The sequence below is a fragment of the Leopardus geoffroyi genome, chromosome A2, assembly GCF_018350155.1.
Source record: "Leopardus geoffroyi isolate Oge1 chromosome A2, O.geoffroyi_Oge1_pat1.0, whole genome shotgun sequence".
Lineage (NCBI taxonomy): Eukaryota > Metazoa > Chordata > Mammalia > Carnivora > Felidae > Leopardus > Leopardus geoffroyi.
This window is the reverse complement of record NC_059331.1, coordinates 101,492,227-101,513,729: the sequence shown is the minus strand read 5'-3', so window position 1 is coordinate 101,513,729 and position 21,503 is coordinate 101,492,227. Positions and strand designations below refer to the sequence as shown.

The following is a 21,503-nucleotide window of genomic DNA, read 5'->3' as shown; positions in this document are numbered from 1 at the left end:
GTGAATGATTCTTAAAAAGAGATAATGAGGTACCCTTCAATATTAATTATTCACATTTTAGAAACTTTGGAGTCCAGGGTTGTTGGGTTGTTTTTGTGTGGAGAGGAGAGCAATTTTCTAGTTCACATAGTTTGGGTTGGGTTTTTTTTTTTTTGTGTATTTCAGATTTTAAAAAAATGTCTTTTTTTTATAGCAGTTAGCACAGTGATATTAAAATAATAACTAGTGATAGCAATGGGTGGTTTGTTCATTGCAAAGGTAACTTGGCACATTTTGGAAAGCAATTAGGCACTACATAAGATGTATTCAAATACTCAGAATTTAACCCAATAACTGCACATCTGAAACTATGTTTAGGGAGGTAATGAAAAAGAGAATAGGTTAGATGCATTAAAGTATTTAGATACGTGAAAGCCAATTACTTGCTTGTCAAAGAAAGGGAATGTGAAATCCTCAACAAGATATTAGCCAACTGGATCCAACAATACATTAAAAAAATTATTCACTACGACCAAGTGGGATTTATACCTGGGATGCAGGGTTGGTTCAATAACTGCAAAACAATCAATGTGATTCATCACATCAATAAAAGAAAGGACAAGAACCACATGATCCTCTCAACAGATGCAGAAAAAGCATTTGACAAAATACAGCATTCTTTCTTGATAAAAACCTTGAAGAAAGGAAGGATAGAAGGATCATACCCCAAGATCATAAAGCCATATATGAAAGACCCAACGTTAATATCATCCTCAATGGGAAAAAACTGAGAGCTTTCCCCCTAAGGTCAGGAACAAGACAGGGATGTCTCCTCTCACCACTGTTATTCAACATAGTATTGGAAATCAGCCTCTGCAATCAGACAACACAAAGAATAAAAGGCATCCAAATCAGCCAGGAGGAGGTCAAACTTTCACTTTTCGCAGATGACATGATATGCTATATGGAAAACCTAAAAGATTCCACCAAAAAACTGCTAGAACTGATTCATGAATTCAGCAAAGTTGCAGGATATAAAATCAATGTCGAGAAATCGGTTGCATTGCTATACACCAACAATGAAGCAACAGAAAGAGAAATCAAGGAATCGATCTCATTTATAATTGCACCAAAAACCATAAAATACCTAGGAATAAACCAAACCAAAGAGGTGAAAAATCTACACACTGAAAACTATAGAAAGTTTATGAAAGAAATTGAAGAATACACACACACACACACATACACACACACACACACACACACACACACACACAAAGGAAAACTATTCCATGCTCCTCAATAGGAAGAACAAATATTGCTAAAATGTCAATACTATCCAAAGCAATGCACATATTCAATGCAATACCTAAAAAATAACACCAGGATTCTTCACTGAGCTAGAACAAACAATCCTAAAATTTGTATGGAACAAGAAAAGACCCTGAATAGCCAAAGCACTCTTGAAAAAAAAAAAAAAAAAAGCAGGAGGCATCACAATACTGGACTTCAAGTTGTATTACAAAGCTGTAATCATCAAGACAGTATTGTACTGGCACAAAAAGAGACACTCAGACCAACGGAACAGAATAGTGAACCCAGAAATGGACCCACAAACATGTGGCCAACTAATCTTTGACAAAGCAAGAAAAAGTATCCAGTGGAATAAAGACAGTCTCGTCAGAAAGTGGTGGTGGGAAAACTGGACAGAGACAAGTAGAAAAATGAACCTTGACCACTTTCTCACACCATACACAAAAACAAACTCTAAATGGATGAAAGATCTAAATGTAAGACAGGAAGCCATCAAAATCCTTGAAGAGAAAGCAAGCAAAAACCTCTCTGACCTTGGCCGCAGCAACTTCTTACTCAACACGTCTCTGGAGGCAAGGGAAGCAAAAGCAAAAATGAACTATTGGAACCTCATCAAAATAAAAGACCTCTGCACAGCAAAGGAAACAATCAGCAAAACTAAAAGGCAACCAATGGAATGGGAGAAGATATTTACAAACGACATATCAGATAAAGGGTTAGTATCCAAAATCTATAAAGAACTTATCCAGCTCAACACCCAAAAAACAAATAGTCCAGTGAAGAAATGGGCAAAAGACATGAATAGACACTTCTCCAAGAAGATATCCAGATGGCCACCTGACACATGAAAAAATGCTCAGCATCACTCATCATCAGGGAAATACAAATCAAAACCACCATGAGATACCACCTCACACCTGTCAGATGGCTAACATTAACAACTCAGGCAACAACAGATATTGGCAGGGATGTGGAGAAAGAGGATCTCTTTTGCACTGCTGGTGGGAACGCAAACTGGTGCATCCACTCTGGAAAACAGTCTGGGGGTTCCTCAAAAACTTAAAAACAGAACTACCCTATGACCTGGCAATTGCACTACTAGGTATTTATCCAAGGGTTACAGGTGTGCTGTTTCAAAGAGGCACATGCACCCCAATGTTTATAGCAGCACTATCAACAATAGCCAAAGAATGGAAAGAGCCCAAATGTCCACCGATGGATGAATGGATAAAGAAGATGTGGCATATATATACAATAAGGTATTACTCGGCAATCAAAAGAATGAAATCTTGCCATTTGCAACTATGAGGATGGAACTAGAGGGTATTATGCTAAGCGAAATTAGTCAGTCAGAGAAAGCCAAGTATCCTATGACTTCACTCATATGAGGACTTTAAGACACAGAACAGATGAAGATAAGGGAAGGGAAGCAAAAATAACATAAAAACAGGGAGTGGGACAAAAACATAAGAGACTCTTAAATATGGAGAACAAACAGAGGGTTACTGGAGGGGGTGTGGGAGGGTGGATGGCCAAATGGGTAAGGGGCACTAAGGAATCTATTCCTGAAATCACTCCTGAAAGCACTATATGCTAACTAACTTGGATGAAATTTTAAAAATTAATTAAATTAAAAACAAAAAGAAAGGGAATGTGAAGAATCCTCGAGCAGCTTTACAACACACACAACTGTACCTCCTCATCATGTGAATCCGAAATGATGCCATCGTGTCTTCTTTTTGTTTTGTTAAATACCTGTTTTAAATTTATGTTTACATTTCATTTATTTGGCTTGAAATTTTGTGCCACATCATATATTTTCCTAAGTCTTGCCGAAATCAAGCAATTACTCTTAAGGACATCTTGGAAAACATTCCAAAGCCCCTTGGAGAAAAGCCAGAGTGCCTGGCTCCGATTGGGTACAATGCTGCATTTGAGAACAAGGGCTGTGTTGTTAAACTGAGAAGCAAACCTAGGCCTAAGCTATGAAAATGTATCTGGAGTCTGTACCCTATGCATCTGGCTTCGCTCCAAAGGGCAAAGGCTATCTGAACAGCGATTTTCTTCCCTAGACTCCATGGTGAAAATGTCAATGGTGAAGGCCAAAGATTCTTTCCCCACTGGGTTAACCTATTAATCTGGGAATTCGGAATAATTTTATTCCGAGCATCTTATTGAGCAATCAGTCACTCTGTAGGGCTGTGGAATTTTGACTGAGTTTTTTTTCTCCCCCACAGGGTGATGCTCAAAAAGGGGAGCCTGGAGAAAGAGGCCCAGGGGTATGTATGCAAGTGGAATGCTTTCCCCAGAATGTAATCTAGGATGCTAAGGTTCTGTAAATGATTATTTTGCCCCCTGTAGTACAAGTGCAAAAATGACTTACATATATGTGTGCTCTTGATGGCACAGATGGGCAGTCAGACAGATATGACCTTGGAAATGGAAATATGGGGAGAAAATGTTCTGCTCAACAGGAGTGATGATGACACAGGGTGGTCAAGCACATGACATTCTTGGATACCTAAGTGGGATTTGTGGAAGACTCAACTCAGGAAAATATTTTTCTTTGCTTCTTGTGTTTTTTTAAATATGTTTATTTATTTTTGAGAGGGGGAAGGGAAGAGAAAGAGGGAGAGAGAGAATCCCAAGCAGGTTCCACACTGTCAGTGCAGAGCTGGCCGTGGGGCTCAATCTCATGAACCATGAGATCATGACCGGAGCCAAAATGAAGAGTCAGACATTTAACCAACTAAGCCACCCAGACACCTCTGTTTGTTTGTTTTTTTTCCAATAGAGAATGCGTTAAAAATTCTGGGAGCACAGAACTAATAGTCTAAACTATGCTTTTGTAAATTTGATCTGCAGACAAAAGAAAAAGCATTCTAGTTGATTTATTATCTCTAAAATTAGAAGATGTTAGAGATTGCCTGAGAAATAATTACAGAAAATTTCTTCTTTTTCATTTTTCTGGGAGTTGTAGTAAAGTTGCAAAGAGCAGAGAAGGGTGTACAGTTAATAAAAAAAGACCATGTCACATTTGTCTTCCTGGCTGACCCCCTGGCAAAAGCCCAGGAGACAGGCCCAGAGGTTTTAAAAACTTGTCTCTTGGTGTCTTTAATCAACTTGATGAGTAAGTCTAATAGAAAGTTTGATAATCAATGGAAATTCATTCAGATATGTGTGTTGTTCTTTTAGGAAGTATTTTTTAGGTGTTGTCTACATGTAAAGCATATTATTATGTGAAAAGAAATTAAGACAAAGCACTCATGTTTTTTGAAAAGTTTGTTATAGGAGAGATTAAAATATCTAAAATAGCTACAATATTGGTTGCCAAAAGGGAGTCTGGGGGCAGCAAAATGGGTGAATGGGAGTAGGAAGTATAGGCTTCCAGTTATGGAATGAATAAGTCACAGGGATGAAAGGTACCATATAAGAAATATAGTCAACAGTAATGTAAGAACATTGTATGGTGACAGATTGTAGTTATACTTTGTGATGAGCATAGCATAACGTATAGAGAAATTGAATCAGTATGTTGTAGATCTGAATCTAATGCAACATTGTATGTCAACTATACTTTAATTTTTTTTTATTTTATTTTTTAATTTTTTTTTCAACGTTTATTTATTTTTGGGACAGAGAGAGACACAGCATGAACGGGGGAAGGGCAGAGAGAGAGGGAGACACAGAATTGGAAACAGGCTCCAGGCTCTGAGCCATCAGCCCAGAGCCCGACGCGGAGCTCGAACTCACGGACCGCGAGATCGTGACCTGGCTGAAGTCGGACGCTTAACCGACTGCGCCACCCAGGCGCCCCAACTATACTTTAATTTTTGAAAAAAAAATAGCTACACCATGAAGCAGAATGTCAAAATACTGTAAAAACTGCATGCACAAATTATTATGGGCCTTCAGAGAAGATTGAAGCTATCAGGATGGGTTTTATAGAATGACTTCTGGAGAGTAGGACTGTGACTGGAAAGGATAGACCAGAAAGGTGGAAGGGACAAGCATTCCAGATGGAGAGTGCCATGAGCATCGACCTGAGGGAAGGCTATGGGTTGGAAAATGGTGAGAGGAGGTGCCTAAAGAGGATGTTGGCAGACACAGCTTGAAGGGCAGAGTGGATGTTCCATGCCGACTGTAGATCTGGGCTCTGCTAGGTGAGAGATTGAGATTTCAAATGAAGGGTGCAACCCAAGAACTGTGTACTTGGAAGATTAATCTGGCATGACTCTCAAGGGGAAATTGAAGTGGGAATAAACAGAAAGAAGGAGTACTTAGAAGAAGGTTTTTTGTTACGGCCTGTCTGAGAACAGGGACATTGGCTAGGGCTGCTCCGGGCAGGATGAAAGCCACTAGCCATATGTGCTTACTGAGCAGCTGAAACATGGCTAGCCTGAACTGAGGTGTGCTGTAGGAGTAAAATACACAATGAATTTGGATGACTTAGTGCCAAAGAACATGTAAAATATCTCATGAATAATTTTTATATTGGCCAAATGTTGGAAACCCTTGTATTTCAGACCTAGAGGGATCAGTAAAATATATTATTAAAAATTAATTTCACCTGTTGTCATTTTCTTAATGTGGCTATTAGGGAATTAAATCACATTCAATTGGATAGAATGGGGCCACAGTGATGACAGAATAGAGAAGAAGAGAACATTGTGAGAACCGTAGAAGGCAAGAAGGATAGGCTGTGGGGACTGACACTGACTCATATAGTCAACAAATATGTATTGAGCGCTTGGTATATGCCGGGCCCTTCTTTAGGTGCTGGGGATACAGTGAGCAAGATTGATAGTTCCTGTTTCATACAGTGTGCTAGCAGGGTGAGCAATCAACAGGCCAACAAATGAATGAGATTTCATCAATGAGATGTGTTCTTGACCTATAAAACCAGGTCATACGTGAGGCGCCTGGGTGGCTCAGTCGGTTAAGCATCCAACTTTGGCTTAGGTCATCATCTCACGGTTTGTGTGTTTGAGCCCTGCGTCGGACTCTGTGCTGACAGCTCGGAGCCTGGAGCCTGGAGCCTGCTTCGGATTCTGTCTCCCTCTCCCTCTGCCCCTCCCCCACGCATACTCTGTCTCTGTCCCTGTCTCTCTCTCAAGAATAAATAAACATTTAAAAAAATAAATAAATAAATAAAACCAGGTTATGAGGATGTTCTAGGCAGAAAGAGCAGTAGGTACAAAGACTCTTGCGTGGGAACAAGCTTGTAGGCTGAAGAAACGGAAAGAAAGCCAGAACTTGGCAAAGAGTGGTGGTAGACAGGTTATGGAGCTAAGTAGGAGTGGGTCACAGAGGATCCTGCTGGCTGGGGCGTTGGGGGTGGGGGGGACAGTAGAAAGGATGGACTTAAAACTAAATGCAGTGACAGTTGTTGCAGAATTTTAACTGGTTGGATTCAAGGAATGTAAGGGGCAAGTAGAGAGAAAAGATAAACTTTTGATTCTGTGTGATTTGAAATATGATGGCACCACTAATACAAACAGGAAACAAATTTGGCAGACCAATGAGTGCAGTTTTGGATATCTTAAATTTGCATACTTTCAAACTGGTAATTAAGATGTCAAGGAAGGAAGAAAGAAAGGAAGGCAGGAAGGCAGGAGGGAAGGAAGGAAACTGATAACAATCAAACAATAAATTGATCAGAGAGTTCAGAAAGAAAAACAGGGGAAAAAGGAGTATAATATAAAAAAGTAAGGTTTTTGCTGCAAACATGAATTGTTTTAATAAAGTACCCCAATTTAACTATCTATAATGTGGCCTTTAATTTTAAGCACAATACTAAAACCTAAACCCTTTGTGCTAATAAACATATCTAAGAAGAACTAAAATGCAGCATAACAATACTTTTGACTGTAGTTCTATTTTTAGTTTCAATTTCCCAGTGACCACTCATTTGGAGAGAAGTGTTATTTCCTTCCCGAAGTTTTCCTTTTTTTTGCCTTTTGTAAAAAAGAGTCATACAAAACAGTATTTTGTCATCTGACACATGTAACTGTGATAATAGCTTGTTTCTCCATCGGTTTCTCCGGCTCACTTAAAATATATCTTACAATTTTATTTTCATACTTAAGAGCTATTGTTGTATGAAAAAGATATAAAGTCCTATATGGAAAAGGCTTGCTCTTGCTTAAAGTTGTTAATTTCCTAGTTCACTTAATATTCAGAATCATATTACTTCGAGGGCTCACAGGCAGGGACGCAATGGAGGAGGTTGTGCAGGATTCCCAGGAGTGACACAGAAGAGGAGTTAGCCCCATAGTTAGCATGAGATAAAATATAGTGCCTTAAAGGCCACCGTCTCATTGGGGTTGATAAAGGAACCATGCATTTCATTGATGTTCCATATTCGAGACTGAATTTGAAAGGAGGACCATAATGGATATAAATATTTACATACACTGTAAAGGCCATTATCTCAGCTCATTTTCAAAGCCAATTTCTCTAACAGTCTCTGTGAAACATTCTCAGCTATGATAGTTCATAGTTGAAAAGTCAATATAACAATTTTGAATGGAGCATTGTAGGTCGTCCCTTTTATAAGTTTCAGTGTATAGTTTCTCCTTCAGCTTTGGGCCAAAGGGTAAGAAATTGGGTTTGAAAAAAATATGTGGAACTGAGAATAGAATGTAATAAAGGGGAAAATGGGTTCTTTTCTTCTCCCCAGAGAAGTAAAATAGCTTACATTTCTGTGTGTGGTCTTATTTTCCTTGACCGTACAGATGTGTTTTTTTATACTTTGTAAATGAAAAACATCAAATACTTCCTCCAACTATGTCTTCTAATATGTTTTACTCTTTCTTTCTTTTTTTCTTTTGTAACTAGGGAATCCCTGGGTACAAAGGTGAGAAGGTAAGTTGGTAACAATGAATAGATAGGCCAGGATTTCAGAGAGAAAAACAGAAGCATAACTGTATTTATGTACTTAATAAAAGTTGTTTTCCTTTATTTTCCTAAGTCTAGGTTCCCTAATTCCCAAGTACACTCTTAAGTCTGTAAACATAAAATAATAAACTTCAGGTACAGAGATGTGTTGGAAGGGGTGAAAAGCATCCTAAGATGCCTGAGATTAGGATCCAGCCTCTCTCAGCTCTGCAAACATGAGGACCCCTATTTACCAGCCATGTAGCACAGACTAAAAGTTCCAAATGAAAATGGATGCGGCAATACTTCAGTTAGGTTGCTACCTTGATGCTTAACTTCCTATGAAAGCTAGACACCAAAACCTAGACATCAAATCCTCTTGTAGAAGCAAGAGGATTTATTCTGGTTAGACAATAAGGAACCTCTTTATACAGTGAGACATCTGGGTGGAGCTTGCAAGGGGAATAAATTTGACAAACCAACAAAAGTTATGGGCTGGTAGACTATTTTATGATTCTTTACAAATTAGAAAGTTAGCAAAGTGGATGGGGGCTCAAGAACCATGTTGACAGTTGTTCATGGTTCATTCATAGATTTTTTAAAAAATATTTATTTATTTATTTATTTATTTATTTATTTATTTATTTATTTTTGAGAGAGAGAGAGAGAGAGAACAAGCAGGGGAGGGGCAGAAAGTGAGGAAGACACAGAATCTGAAGCAGGTTCCAGCCTCTGAACTGTCAGCACAGAGCCGGGTGCAGGGCTGGAACTCAGGAACTGTGACTCAGATCATGACCTGAGCCCAGGTCAGATGCTTAACCAACTGAGCCACCCAAGCGCCTCAAGCGCTCATTCATAGATTGTCACAGTTCTATCACCAGATGTTCTATCTGAAAATAGAGCATGTCCTCGTTCATCCTGTCTACAGCCCTCAGACCTAGGGCAAGAGGTCTTTCTCTGGGTCTCCTATGGCCTTCTGACCCCCGAAGGATCCAGGAAGCTACAGGGCATGAGGCTTATGCCCCTTTAAACCTGGACCACACTTTAGGTAACCAAGACCCCAGAAGTCCCTGCAAAATGGCCTGAGCCTGCTTTGAAGGCAGATACAAACATCTTTCCTCTGTCCATCTTTTCCCCAGGCCTGAGGGGAAACAAAATGTAAGTTGGTTTTGGGGCTGGAAGGGGCCCTGGTGGGAGGTTCACTGTATTGTATTGCCTGGGGCACCTTCTTGTGCATTTGTTCCTCCTCTCCTGGGAGGAACCAGAGGTGGGGAGAGGCCAAGTAGGAGCTGGTCTGTAGGCTGTGGGCATGGGGTTGTACTAGCACTTGGACCTCTAAGGAATACCACAATTCTTTCATTTTTATTCCTATTGATACTTGTCAAAAAAGGAAGCTAGAACATTACTAGGTTGGTTATTAGCTTAATTTATAACTTTCAGCTGTTTAGATACATGGTACATAGACCTCTGCTTGCAGTCTTGCCCTGGGCCCTGCAAATATTAGAGGTGAGTCTCCATACAGGCAAATAAATCTGTCCCCAGTCACTAGAAATGTTAAGTGTTTGTTTCTTCATCCATATAGAGCTGGATTAATATAGGCCTCCTAATTTACAGGGTGGTTGGAGAAGCAAATGGAATAATGGATGTGACAATGTCTTATAAGCTATTTGCTGGTCGATAAAATGCAAGGTGCTGTTATGAAGAGGCAGGGAACAAATGATAAAATAGGAAATTTAAGAAAATTTCATGATTGTAAAATTGTCCTATGTATAGTTTAAGAAAATTATACAGGTCCCCCATCTTGATTTATAATATGAGCTAGTCATGAACACTAAATATATATACATACACACACACACACACACACACACACGCATAAACACACACTATATAGTATATATAGTGCTATGTATATATACTGTATATATATATATATGTATTATATAGCATATAGTATACTACAAATATAGTATATATGTGTGTGTTTGTATATTTATATATATGAAAAGACTCATTTTAACCTTCTGGAAAATTATAGAATCACTGGTGGAGCTCTCATTTGGAAAATACAAGTTGTCAGGGTAGAGTGACCCTGAACCATTGACATTCAAACCAGAATTTCACCAGGAACAGCAGCATCAGAAATCAGAGGCTGGGAACAGAGCTAATCTGTTCATAGCTTTCTGAAGCACTTGCTCTGTGAAATTGTAATTGTGGCCATTCCACAGGGATTACTGAGCCCACCAAAAAAGAAAACGCCTTTACAAAGGCGAATAACAGGAGTACAATATTTTCATTGATGGAAGTCTGCCCCCAAAACAAATGCTGTTCCTCAGGACCTATAGCTAACAAATCTGTCTGGACAAATGGAATGTGAATTCTGGCCAAAAGAATTTTGAGTGTATTTATGGTACTTTTCTGTTTTATATTTTGGTGGTTGACTCATTTTATTCCTATCCAACATTATTAAATTAATTGCTTTCTAATTGACTCTTCAAGAGTGAGTTTCCATTTGCATTCAGAAATAAATGTTCAACTTGTTCTAAGTGAAAGCTCAGTTTTTCCTGGGTCAGTCTGACTCACAATATGATGTGGAGAGAGAACAGATTGCTTTTGAACAGAGGCATAGCTGGATCTAGGAATTGTACCTCCCTCTTTCTTGCTCCTGATGCCAGCGACACCCCATGTAGTACTCTAGGCTAGTGGAAAGTATCTTGCAGACCACGGTGGTATGCCTTGTTCAGCTTTGAGTGGCTGATGACCATGGACTTGGGAATCGAACAGACTCAAGCTTGTGGTCACAGGCAAACTATTTAATCCCTCGGAGTCTCCTTTTCCTCATCTATGAATGGAGATCTCTCTCTCTCTCTCTAATCTAATCTGCTGTGGGGATTAGCAGTAATGTAAAGGTTTGGACTTTGGATCCATAATTGGTGGTTACAATGGTTATTTCCCTTCTTAGAGCGGAGCTATTCAAAGTGTGGTCTGTATGCTGGCCGTCAACCTGTGAACTGCTTGATGGTATTTTGTCATGACATAAAGATTGCACCAGAATATAAACCCACTATATCACTAAACACACTGTTTACTTCAGTTGACATTCATTTTTCACAGCATGACTTCTTTAATGAAGGAAGCAGGGCACTGATCATTGTAGTGCAAGTTTCTTATGTCACTGTGAGGTGGCATTTTGAGAAGCATGCTTACAGCACATGGATGATAAAGCAGTGGTGAGGGCGCTGGACTAGGAGCCACTGGCTAGCATGTGCATTTAAGTAATTCATTTAGCTTCTCCAGTTGAGTTGCCATATCTTAAAAATATGAATGGCTTTTAAGGAATAGAGTCAGTGATATTGTAACAGCATCGTATGGTGACAGATGGTAGCTTCACTTGCGGTGAACATTGCATAGTGTATGGAGAAGTTGAATCACTATGTTGTACACCTGAAACTAATGTAACACTGTGTGTCAATTATGCTCAAATAAAACATTTTTATTTTATTTTATTCTATTTTTAATTTAAATCCAAGTTAGTTAACATATGGTGTAATAATAATTTCAGGAATAGAATTTAGTGATTCATCACTTACATGTAACACTCAGAGCTCATCCCAACAAGTGTCCTCCTCAATGCCCCTTGCCCATTTACCCAACCCCCTACCCACCTCCTCTCCAGCAACCTTCAGTTTGTACTCTGTATTTAAGAGTCTCTTATGATTTGTTTCCCTCTCTGTTTTTATATTACTTTTGCTTCCCTTCCCTTATGTTCATCTGTTTTGTATCTTAAATTCCACATATGAGTGAAATCATATGGTATTTATCTTTCTCTAATTTATTTCACTTAGCGTAATACACTCTTGTTCCATCCACGTTGTTACAAATGGCAAGTTTTCATTCTTTTTGACTGCCGAGCAATATTCCACTGTATATATAACACATCTTCTTTATCCATTCATCAGTTGGTGGGCATTTGGGCTCTTTCCTTACTTTGGCTATTGTCAATAGTGCTACTATAAACGTTGGGGTTCATGTGCCCCTTCGAATCAGTACTCGTGTATCCTTTGGATAAATAGCTAGTAGTGCAATTGCTGGGTCATAGGGTAGTTCTATTTTTAATTTTTTGAGGAACCTCCATACTGTTTTCCAGAGTGGCTGCACCAGTTTCCATTCCTACCTCCAGTGCAAAAGCATTCCTCTTTCTCCGTAACCTCACCAATATCTGTTGTTGCCTGAGTTGTTAATGTTAGCCATTCTGACAGGTGTCAGAGGTGGAATCTCATTGTGGTTTTGATTTGCCACATCAGCCCTTATGCTGAGTGATGTTGAGCATTTTTTCATGTGTCTGTTAGCCATATGGATGTCTTCTTTGGAAAAGTGTCTATTCATGTTTTTTGCTCATTTTTTCGGTGTTAGTTGTTTTTTTTTTTTTTTTTTTTTTGGGTGTTGCATTTGATAAGTTCTTTATAGATTTTGGATACTAACCCTTTATCTGATATGTCATTTGCAAATATCTTCTCCCATTCCATCTGTTGCCTTTTAGTTTTACTGACTGTTTCCTTTGCTATGCAGAAGATTTTTTATCTTGATGAGGTCCCAATAGTTCATTTTTCTCTTATTTCCCTTGCGTCTGAAGACATGTCAAGTAAGAAGTTGCTGCGGCCAAGGTCAAAGAAGTTTTTGCTTGTTTTCTCCTGTAAGACTTTATGGCTTTCTGTCTTACATTTAGGTCTTTCATCCATTTTGAGTTTATTTTTGTGTATGATGTAAGAAAGTGGTCCAGGTTCACTCTTCTGCATGTCATTGTCCAGTTTTCCCAACACCATTTGCTGAAGAAACTGTCTTTTTTTCCATTGGATATTCTTTCCTGCTTTGTCAAAGATTAGTTGGCCATACATTTGTAGGTCCATTTCTGGGTTCTTTATTCTGTTCCATTGATCTGAGTGTCTGTTTTTGTGCCGTAACATACTGTCTTGATGATTACAACTTTGTAATACAGCATGAAGTCTGGAACTGTGATGCCTCCACCTTTGGTTTTCTTTTTCTAATTTATTTTTAAGGTTTATTTATTTTTGAAAGAGAGGGTGGGGAGGAGCAGAGAGAGAGAGAGAGAGAGAGACGCAGAATCTGAATCAGGCTCCAGGCTCCAGGCTTCAACCTATCAGCACAGAGCCTGACGTAGGGCTCAAACTCACAAACAGTGAGATCATGACCTAAGCCTAAGTCAGACACTTAACTGACTAAGCCACCCAGGTGCCCCAGTTTTCTTTTTCAGCATTGCTTTGGCTATTTGGGTCTTTTCTAGTTCCATACAAATTTTAGGATTATTTATTCTAGCTCTGTGAAGAATCCTGGTGTTATTTTGAGAGGGATTGCATTGCATATGTAGATTGCTTTGGGTAGCATTGACATTTTAACAATATTTGTTCTTCCAATCCATGAGCATGGAATGCTTTTCCATTTTTTGTGTCTTCTGCAATCTTTTTAATGTGTTTTATAGTTTTCAGTGTGTAGATTTTTCACCTCTTTGGTTAGGTTTATTCCTAAGTATTTTATGGGTTTTGGTGCAATTGTACATGGGACCGATTCCTTGATTTCTCTTTCTGCTGCTTCATTATTGGTGTATAGAAATGCAACTGATTTCTATACATTGATTTAATATCCTGCAACTTTGCTGAATTCATGGATCAGTTCTCACAGTTTTTTGGTGGAGTCTTTTAGATTTTCCACACAGAGTATCACGTCGTCTGCAAAGAGTGTAAGTTTGACTTCCTCCTTGCCGATGTGGGTGCCTTTTATTTCTTTGTGTTGTCTGATTGCTGAGGCTCATATAAAAAAAATTTAAATCAGGGGCGCCTGGGTGGCGCAGTCGGTTAAGCGTCCGACTTCAGCCAGGTCACGATCTCGCGGTCCGTGAGTTCGAGCCCCGCGTCAGGCTCTGGGCTGATGGCTCAGAGCCTGGAGCCCGTTTCCGATTCTGTGTCTCCCTCTCTCTCTGCCCCTCCCCCGTTCATGCTCTGTCTCTCTCTGTCCCAAAAATAAATAAACGTTGAAAAAAAAAAATTTAAAAAAATAAAAAAAAAATTTTAAATCAATTGCTTTGAGGCTCAGATAAAAGCATGAAAGCACTTGAAAATTTTAACTTTAGCTGTTTTTCTAATTGCCTTTGATACATTTTGGTTCTAATTATGCAAAGTCTTAGAAGTCTGATACAGTGGATTAGTATTCAGAGGTCCCAATTCTCATTCTACATGAGCAAGGTACTTAACCTTCTGAATCACAAATTCTCAGTCTGTAAAATTGGGCTAATAATATCTGTGTCAGACAGTTAATGTCAGCTTACCTGAGATAATGTCTGCTAAATAAAATTAATCATAAACTGTAAAGCACAATTTAAATGTTAGTTCTTTTTTCATTAATATGCCAGGAAAGGCAGGGCAGTAGAGTGTGTTGGAAATATATGGGATTCTTGCCACCATGCCCGTCCCCAGCAGACCTTGCTAATTCTTCCTGGCTCCTTTCCCCACCAAGCCATGACGTGGTCTCAGGACCTTTCTCTCACAGTTCTCTGGGCAAACACTACTAATTGATCAAAGCTGGTACTCAGGGTGGAGTATAGTGTGGCAAAAATAGGGACTCTGAATCAGAGCTGCTTATTTGAGGAAAGTTATCTGGGTGAACTTAAGTTTTCTCATCTATAAAATACAACTGTAAAACTGATCTCATTGAGCTGTAATGTGGATTCACTTAAATCACAAAGAGCATATGGTGGATACTCGGTAAACCTTAGCTTCTTTCCTTTAAATGTCATCTCCCTTTCAAAAATGTCAAACCTTACTAGGTGGTATCACTGATTTGATTCTGTCAAGTGGAAGATGACTCATGGATAAAATTTTTCAGAGTGTAATGCCCAAATAACCCACAGGATTGAGGATAAAATTGTGTAAAACCCATCAGAGTGCTTATGTCATAAGAAAACTTTTTAAAACATCCTAACCCCAAACGACTGCAAAGGTCTTCTTATTTGTTTCATTTCTTTATTTTTTAGGGTGAAAATGGAGAATGTGGAAAACCAGGAATAAAAGGTGACAAAGTAAGGAACATGTTTTTAAAATGCTAACAGCTGGGATCCCTTTGGGCTGAGTTTCCCGAAGAGGAAATTCCTGGGATGCATTACCTTGCTCTCACTCCTGGAGTTGGAAAGTTACTGGCTCAATTTTCACGTCTGTAAAACATGAAGCAGAAAACAAAACTATACCTAACTTTACTTAATGGAGCCTCCACATACCTTTCATATGGATCTTTAAGACGGTGCTTTGTGGCCCCCTAACCTTTGAGGCTAGGCCTATGGAATTTTATGGCAAAAAAGGATAATTTAACCAGCAAAGTCAGTTCAAGCTCCAGTTGGGTCTTTGCATCTGGAATTGTTTTCCAGATGTAAACACTGACAACAAGCACTTTCCAAAATAGAGTGAAGAACTCTATGGAATAAGTTAATGAAATAGTTATAAATAATGTGGCAGAACTAGGCATAGATAGGGGATTGAAATTTTGAAACTGCAGTACGCCACAGGCAATTGGGTGGGTATTAACCTTTCGTTAAAAAATAAATGTGAATAAAGTATTTAAAATGGAGACAATATTAAATGGGTCAGAAATATACAGACAGTACATTTGAAACTTAATGACAAAGCATCCAAAAATGTACAGAGTAAAAATAGTTTTCATTATAGTGAAGAACTATTAACAGCATGCTACCAAGATACTCAACTCATTCAATATCTGTATTTTAATTATGGGAGAGAGTCAAGGAGAAAAAATGAGGCAGAAGGTGAAAAGCAGAGAATAAGATGATGACACTGCCCTATGTAACTAAGCACTTTAAATAGCTTGAGACTTTTGTGAAAGCTTTTCAAGTACTGTAGAGTTAAAGGCCAGGTGGATCTGAAAAAAAATGTAGGCTTGATAATTATCTCTGGGCAAAATGAAAACTGTAGTAATGAATGGATTCTGCCTGGAGGGTAATTGAAAATGGGAGGTGGACACAGACTTGAAAATACAGAAGGGGACAGAGAAGAACAAAAATGAAAGTTAAACAGTAACTGTTGAAAACTGTTTGAAATGAGAACGGTTGATAAAGAGCTAATCATCACACTTCATTGACCAAGATGCCAGGGGTTGTGAAATGCCCTATTATATTCTGTGCCAAAAAGAAAGAAAAAGTGCTGCCGATTACAAACAGAAGATGCAATTGATTATAAGACGTATCTTGATATTAGAGATGTAAAGATCTGAAAAAAAATGCATGTCTAGAGTCAATGAAATACAGCATCCTTGACATGAAGAGTTCATATAAGTTCTTAAGTCAGACTATAAAGAACATGAAGAGACACAAGAGAGGAACTATAAATGGCTAATAAGTGAAAAAAACCCAATACATCAGCGATCAGAGAAGTGAAATTAACACATTAAAATATTATTTCACTTATCAAATTAGCAAACACTGGGATAATATACAATACTCAGCATTGATGGGGGTGTCTGTTAAGGTGGAGATGCACATTCTCTACTCAGGTAGTAAGAATGGAAATCTGAGAAAACTATGGAGGGAAGCTTTGCTTTTTCTTCGCATGTATTGGCGTGAGACACAAAAGAGAGCGAGAGAGCCTTGAATGTGTTCATCATCTCTGTGTCTGTCATCCTCTTCCAGGACATTACCTTCAGGAATCTTTCAAAAGGTGGACATGACTTATAAACAAAGATATTCATTATAATATTATTTAAAATAATAATCATCAGAAACAATTTAAATGCCAAAACTAGGGAAATAAGTAAATTATAATACATATTCTTGAATATTTTTCCATTTACTAAGAGCTTTTAATTACATGGAAAAATATTTTTGATACAATGGAAGACCAAATAAGTAGGACACAAGATTGTATACACACTTGAATCAATTATTTGAAGAAAAATATTCTATATGCCTAAAATGTTAATAGCAGTTGCTTCTGTGTGATTTTTTCTGTTTCTTTACTTTTTTCCTTTAATTGCCAAGGTGTGTCTATTGTGAACAGGTTATATTTTGCTAAGCAGAAAAATGAAAATCTGAGAAAAGAGAGATTAGACTATACTATATTCTCATAAAAATAAATTTCAAAGGGTTTCCTAGTTATGGAACATATTGAAATATCTTCTATTAGAGAGTATTGAGTATAAACAGTGTTTTGTCAAGTTGCATGTCTTGAAGATGGGCAAAAGAGTGATCTAGACATTGTGGAAACTCACTAAATTGTTAATTTAACTGATTTTGCCTTGTTGGAAAGAAACAATATCCCACCAGCTGTACTTTTTCTAAGGAATTGTAGGGAATAAATTGTTTGCTCTGACCAAAATTTCAATATACAGGTGAAGGACTTACATCTAAAACTGTTTTCGTGGAGTTTACTGAAGGAAAATCTGACCTCAAATTGGCTTATTATTTAGGATCATTTTGTTGACAATGTATCGGTTTGCTTTGCTGTTTGGATAAAGTGGGAAGATTGGCCATCACTGAGAACACATTCTTTTCTCCTCTACCTAAAATCATTGCATTTTGAAGATGGATACTTAGAGCAACTTACCATTAATTTTATTCCACAGGGATCCTTAGGGCCGTATGGACCAAAGGGACCCAGAGGACTTCAGGTAAGGAGGCTAAACCAAATCTACATCTGAATTAGAATCACCTAGGAAGCTTTAAAAATCTGTTTGCCCATTTGCTCCCTCTGCCAATTCAATTAGAATGTCTAGGGATTGGAGCCAGGCATCAATAGTTTTAAAGATCCCCAGGTGATTTCAATGTGCAACAAAGTTTGGAAATCACTGCCCTAATGTTTTGAATGACTAATTCAGGCTCCCCAAAGATAGGTACCAGCAGGTGAGTTTACTTAGTAGAAGGATAGAAGTTTAAAAATTTGAGTCTAGGAAGATGAGTGAAGTCAAAGCAGTTAAAAGAAGGATGTAACTATTTTTGCTTTGCTAGTATAATATAGTTGGAAGAACTATGCATTTTATCTAATTACACTATGTGTAATTTAGATACAGTACTTAATATTCAAAAACATGGAATGCTCATTTTAAGTACTTAATGTTCAATAGCATGGAAAAGATTTTGAAGGCATTTATTTAAGTTAGACATATTCCATGGATTTCAGAAAATAATTTAGATCAGTTTTTTCCCAGTCTGGGGACTTGCCCAGTCTAAAGTTTTCATGGGGGGGGGGGGGGGGAGGATGTATGTATATGAAGAGTTCATTTATGTATTTCAAAAAGTCTACTGAAAATTGTAACTTGGCTCAAGATTTCCCAGACAGCATCTAATTAACCATCAACTCCTTTGCTCTGGCCTGGAATTGTGTCAGCACAGGGCAGTAACTCTGGTTATCATAGGGTCATTGGAAGCTCCAACTTCCAGTTATAAATGCCTTAGCTATTTTAAAAAGTTGCTCATTCAAAATTCTTTAAGAAGGGTGTCCAGCACAGGGATAAGGTTGGAAACAGGCTTAGAAAGCAAACACCTCATTAATAAATGTTTGTTCTCAGCTTAAGTATACTATTTTAGAAGCTGCCTATTTGACAGGAAGAATTTTATCTCATTCCATTTCTCAGTCACATTTAACCCTAACTTAACTCTGAGATATTTAGTCTGACTTCTAAATTCAGGATCTCTAGGGACCTTAATGAATAATTCCTTCTTGGTTGGCCTTTTATATATAGAACTAATTGTTGGTTTTCACCTCGGAGCAGGGCATTAGTGGACCTCCAGGGGATCCAGGCCCGAAGGGATTTCAAGGCAATAAGGTAATCATACCCTTTGAGTAAAGACAGGCAGAGTGCCTTTCCCCCGGTGAGCTATAGTAATTTATGTTTTTATTAAGCAGAAGTCAATGGACTCCTTGAGGATGTATCTTTGGCAATACATAATAACCTGCAGGTATATACACAGAATCATGTTCAAGTACATGCAGGAAGTCAGTGGCATGACTTTATCATTTATTATTACATTATTCAGAGGGGCATTATTAAATACAAGCCATTATTCAAAATCTTTGCAGTATTTCCATCTTTCTCCTGCCCTATAGTCATTTTATGGTTCACTAGAAACTGAGAAGTAGTAACAAATAACCAATTCAAATCATTCTATTTCCCCATACATGATGTCAACTCAATATATAGTTTATAAGAGTAGGAAATTTGTGACTGTCATGCCAACAAAGATTGAGCTTTTAAAAATCATTACAGGGGTGTAATCTCAACCATCAGTACCATGCTTGTAATGGCATTCCACGGATCAGCAAGACAGATGGGGAGGGATCGAATAAGAGCCAAATAGAACCAAAAGATGCTACGGCTGGGATCTTTAAAAGACCTTGATACAAGGCTCTGTTTTGCAATGAAAGTGGCCATTAATTTGCTGAATACAAGATTTTTAGTACCTTTTAAACTTCTCAATGCTTAGTAAATTTCATGGATATAGTAAATATCCAATAAATAGTGTCAGTGACTAGAGATCTGTGGAATTCGTGGCAGTAATAACAGCAGAAGGTGCCATCCTCAATGGACCCTAGATAAAGCCAATCTTTTAAGGGTACTATCAAATTTAAGCTGTGGGGAGCAGCTGGGCTACTTGAGTGTTCTTTTTCCAGAGAGAGGAAAGAGAGTGACAAGTATAGTATTTTTAATGAGATAACAACAATGTGTGATTTCCCAGGCCACTTTTAATTGGCAAATTAAAATAGAATGAGTTTCTCAGCGGGAGTGTGCTTAAGCTTCATCTGGGGAAACTGCCTTTTTCCAGTCCTTGCCTATGATTAATTCTCTCTGGGGAAAAGAAATGTATCTCTTGAATACTGAGTAGAAGTTTTTATAAAATTGCTTTGGCAGTAGATAAAATCCTGCAGCAAGAATAAAAAACATTTTGACAGCCCACACTTATTTCTAGGATTCTTTGGTTACCTAAGATGATCATTTTCATGCTTGGGAAAAAGAGGCTTCAAATCAGGTATCAGTGCTGGAGTCTGCAACAGTGATAGAATTACAGAACGTTTGAGCCACCAGGTATATTAGGAGATCATACTAGCCCAAGGTTTTCATTCTGGAAAATGAGAAGTAAAGTCCAGATATCAAATGGCTTGCCTGAGGCAGAGACACAGCCAGACTCATCAGCTCTGGGGAGTGCCCATGCAGGACTGAGGACAGTGCATGTAGTTTTGGGAGATGCTTAGTGGCAGTCCCTAAAAAGGTGTCATCATTTGCTCACTTACTTCTCTTTATGTCTCATAAATTATGATTTCAGTTTTTCTTTTAACATAAATTTATTTAAACAGAATATAGCTTTTAATTTCACCAGTGCATTAATTCTCAGAAGGAATAAATACAGTTGAGTGTTTAGGGGAGCTTGTAATGCTCTGATGTAATAACACTTCATGCTTGACTTTCACATCATCATAAAAGGAGTAGTTTTTCCAAAAGTATTTGAGGACTTCATGAGTTTTCCAAGGTCCTCTCTTTAAAATTTTTTTTTTAAATTGTGGTAAAGGATACATGACATAAAATTACCACTGGGATTTAGTCACAAAATTCACTGTCAGGTGAATACACGAAGTTCATTGCCAATTGAAAAGATGTCAATTTCTAGAGAATGTTCTGGATTGCTAGGGGCAAGTGAGGTAGTAGTGAGTTTTTCTTTTTCCTTGTGGTTTATGGTCACAAATTTAGTGGTCTCTTAACTCTTAACTCTTAAGAGTCTCTTAACTCTTTCTTCAAGACTGTTACTAATTTCTTCTTCTCTTTGGATCTGTCAAGTAGAGATGCATGTTGCATTGATCATTAAATTTTTAAAAATTTTTATACATTTATTTGTGTATTATCTTAAAAGTCAGGTTTCAGGGAATAATTTCATCTTGTGTCTCAGAATGTACTTCTAAATCTTAAAGACTTAATATACTATATTTTCCTCAATCTGGAAATAATGTTATGTTTATAATGACACTTCTTTTCATCTATTACCATTTTATCACAAAATGTTTTTAAGAAATTGCTATTGCAATTTGTGCAGAAAAACTCTAAAATCCAGTAATTCTGTATTTTCTAATGGGCACTGGGAGGATTATTTATTTTGAAACTTCTATAATAATCAATAACGGGGTGCCTGGGTGGCTCAGTTGATTGAGCGTCTGACTTCAGCTCAGGTCATGATCTCGTGGTCCATGAGTTTGAGTCCCGTGTCGGGCTCTGTGTTGACAGCTCAGAGCCTGGAGCCTACTTCAGATTTTGCGTCTCCCTTGCTCTCT

The 21,503-nt window shown here is 38.0% G+C and overlaps 1 protein-coding gene across 1 annotated transcript in view; it reads left to right on the top strand.

The window, feature by feature from the left end:
* The window catches only part of COL28A1 (collagen type XXVIII alpha 1 chain), a 176,010-nt gene that overhangs the window by 17,442 nt on the left and 137,065 nt on the right, over window positions 1-21,503 (top strand). The window contains exons 7-11 of the mRNA XM_045494881.1: window positions 3,531-3,572; window positions 8,134-8,160; window positions 15,218-15,262; window positions 17,812-17,856; window positions 18,958-19,011. Coding sequence (XP_045350837.1) covers window positions 3,531-3,572; window positions 8,134-8,160; window positions 15,218-15,262; window positions 17,812-17,856; window positions 18,958-19,011 — 213 coding nt within the window. The remainder of the gene's footprint in view (window positions 1-3,530; window positions 3,573-8,133; window positions 8,161-15,217; window positions 15,263-17,811; window positions 17,857-18,957; window positions 19,012-21,503) is intronic.